The sequence below is a fragment of the Zophobas morio genome, unplaced genomic scaffold, assembly GCF_036711695.1.
Source record: "Zophobas morio isolate AGI-343-1 ecotype UQ-CSIRO unplaced genomic scaffold, CSIRO_AGI_Zmor_V1 ptg000087l, whole genome shotgun sequence".
In the NCBI taxonomy this organism is placed as follows: Eukaryota; Metazoa; Arthropoda; class Insecta; order Coleoptera; family Tenebrionidae; genus Zophobas; species Zophobas morio.
Genome location: NW_026972192.1, coordinates 21,400 through 23,679, shown reverse-complemented (window position 1 = coordinate 23,679; position 2,280 = coordinate 21,400). Strand labels below are relative to the sequence as shown.

General features: G+C 41.1%; 1 protein-coding gene across 1 annotated transcript; it reads left to right on the top strand.

Annotated features, from left to right (window-relative positions):
- The first annotated feature begins 313 nt into the window (after positions 1 to 313).
- LOC135144245 (innexin inx2-like) lies at positions 314 to 2,035 on the top strand. The gene has a single exon (XM_064076226.1). The coding sequence runs from the start codon at positions 437 to 439 to the stop codon at positions 1,487 to 1,489; it is 1,053 nt and encodes a 350-aa protein (XP_063932296.1). The 5' UTR covers positions 314 to 436; the 3' UTR covers positions 1,490 to 2,035.
- The last annotated feature ends 245 nt before the right edge of the window (positions 2,036 to 2,280 follow it).

Sequence of the window (2,280 nt, the reverse complement as noted above, 5' to 3'; positions counted from 1 at the left end):
ACGAATTCACCAAAGTTTATACTTCTAGGTGATATATAAAAATAAATAATTATTATTATTAGTGACTATAACGAAGAGTTAAGAAATAATGTATGTTCAGTACGGATAATACATATTATTCCGCTATATAATGGAAAAACTGAATCCCCATAACTGCTATATATTAAACAATAGTAATCGCTGAAATAAATTTAAAAGGGCTGAAAAAACAAAAAAAGAAAAAAAACTGGCATGTTAAGTTAAATTTCTAATAATAATCTATATAGCGATCGTTCCACCTCCTCATCGCCGGCTGCGCTCTGAATGCGACTCGACGTCGGTTCCCGCTCCCTTTCAAGTAGTAGCGCTCTCAGTGTACAGATAATTATTGCCAATTAGGTGATTAATACCATTAGTAAAAAGTATCGCGATTTCTAGTGCGCGAAGAACTACCATCATGTTCGACGTTTTCGCCTGCTTCAAGAGATTGTTTAAGATCGATAACGTGTGCATCGACAACAAAATGTTTCACCTGCATTACAAAGCGACAGTTATCATCCTCATGATTTTTTCGGTGGTGGTGACGTGCAGGCAATACATCGGAGACTCCATTCATTGCATCTTCCACGATATCTCCCTTCACGCCATGGATACGTTGTGCTGGAGCAGGCTCAAGCGCCACATGGACATTGAAGTTATGCAACCGGGGGTGGACACCCAAGTGAACCACTCCAAATCGGTCATGTACAAATACTATCACTGGATCTGCTTCATACTGTTCTTACAGGCCATTCTCTTCTACGTGCCACGCTACCTGTGGAAGACGTGGGAGGGCGGCCGCATCAAGATGCTTGTACAGGATCTTAACAACCCCTTCGTCGACAAGGACCGCAAGACCGAACGCAAGCGCCTGCTTGTAGACTACTTTGTAGTAAACCTGCATACGCAGAACTACTACGCCTTCCGCTTCTTCTTCTGCGAGGTGCTCAACTTCGTGAACGTAGTGGGACAGTTCTTCTTCATGGACTACCTCTTCGACGGAGAGTTCGGTACTTACGGGTTCGACGTCTTCAGATTTGTGGGCATGCCGCCAGAGGACAGTAATGATCCTATGTCCCGGGTGTTCCCCAAGATGGCCAAATGCACCGTCTACAAGTTTGGCGTTTCCGGTTCAATGCAGAAGAACGACGGAATGTGCGTCCTGCCGCTGAACATTGTCAACGAGAAAATTTACTTGTTTCTGTGGTTCTGGTTCGTGTTTCTCAGTGCACTTACGGGGTTATGGCTGGTATACCGGCTGGTAGTCATCTTCATCCCCAAGGTGCGTCTCTACCTGCTGCGAGGCAAGTACAAGATCGCACACCAGAAGGACGTGGAGACTATCAACAGCTGGTGCAAGATTGGGGACTGGTACCTCTTCTATCAGATGAGTAAAAACATGGACATGCTGATGTGTAGAGAGGTCATTTCGGACTTAGCGAATAAACTCGAAGGGAGAGAGACAATGTAGCGTGTCTTTGGGAATGATTATCAAAGGCGGACATAGTGTACCTTTTCCTAAATTTTCAAGAACATCCTGACGACAGAAAAGACAAAAGACTGCAAAAGACGGTCGAACAAGCTGTGATATTAGCAGTTTTTTTATTTCTCTCACTGCCAAACATTCGTACATGATTTAATGCGTCCCTGTAATTCTGTGGGCTCCCAAAATTGAATCCTGAGCTTGAGCTTTCGAGAGTATGATCGAAAGGATTTCAATTAGTTGACCATTTGTTATAAGATCTAACTCGATTTCTTAGTTACCATTTCCGTTTTTGCATTCTTTATGATATACCTGATTATATGTTGTTTTGTATTTCGTAGAGTTTAGGTGTTCTTAGTCAAACAATTTATATCGTGTTATATATGATTTTAAGCTGGATGAAGTTCGACACACATACGATTTACGTCGTAAAAATTTGTGTAAAAATAGCTGTGTATTGAAATAATTGTGTAAGTGATGTACACCGACAATGCCACTGTTTTTAAAATTTATATGGAATTATTAATGAAATAAATTAGCTATTTTGATTTATAAAACTGTTTCAGTTCGAATTGTCCTAGGTAGCATATTAAACCACATGTTGAATTGCTAAATTTAGTATGCACATATCAACTGAAGTCTGCAGTTTCGCCCCAGAAATACCATGTTCAGGGAAATCGTGGCGATTGAGAATGGGGACATTGATGCCGGCTATGTATAAGTATTTTGCTCTTTAATTTAGGCGGCCTTTAACCTATTCGTTATACGAAAAAAGTTGT

Excerpts from the sequence above, each read along its gene's own strand:
- LOC135144245 (XM_064076226.1), top strand. The coding sequence starts at position 437 with ATGTTCGACGTTTTCGCCTGCTTCAAGAGATTGTTTAAGATCGATAAC.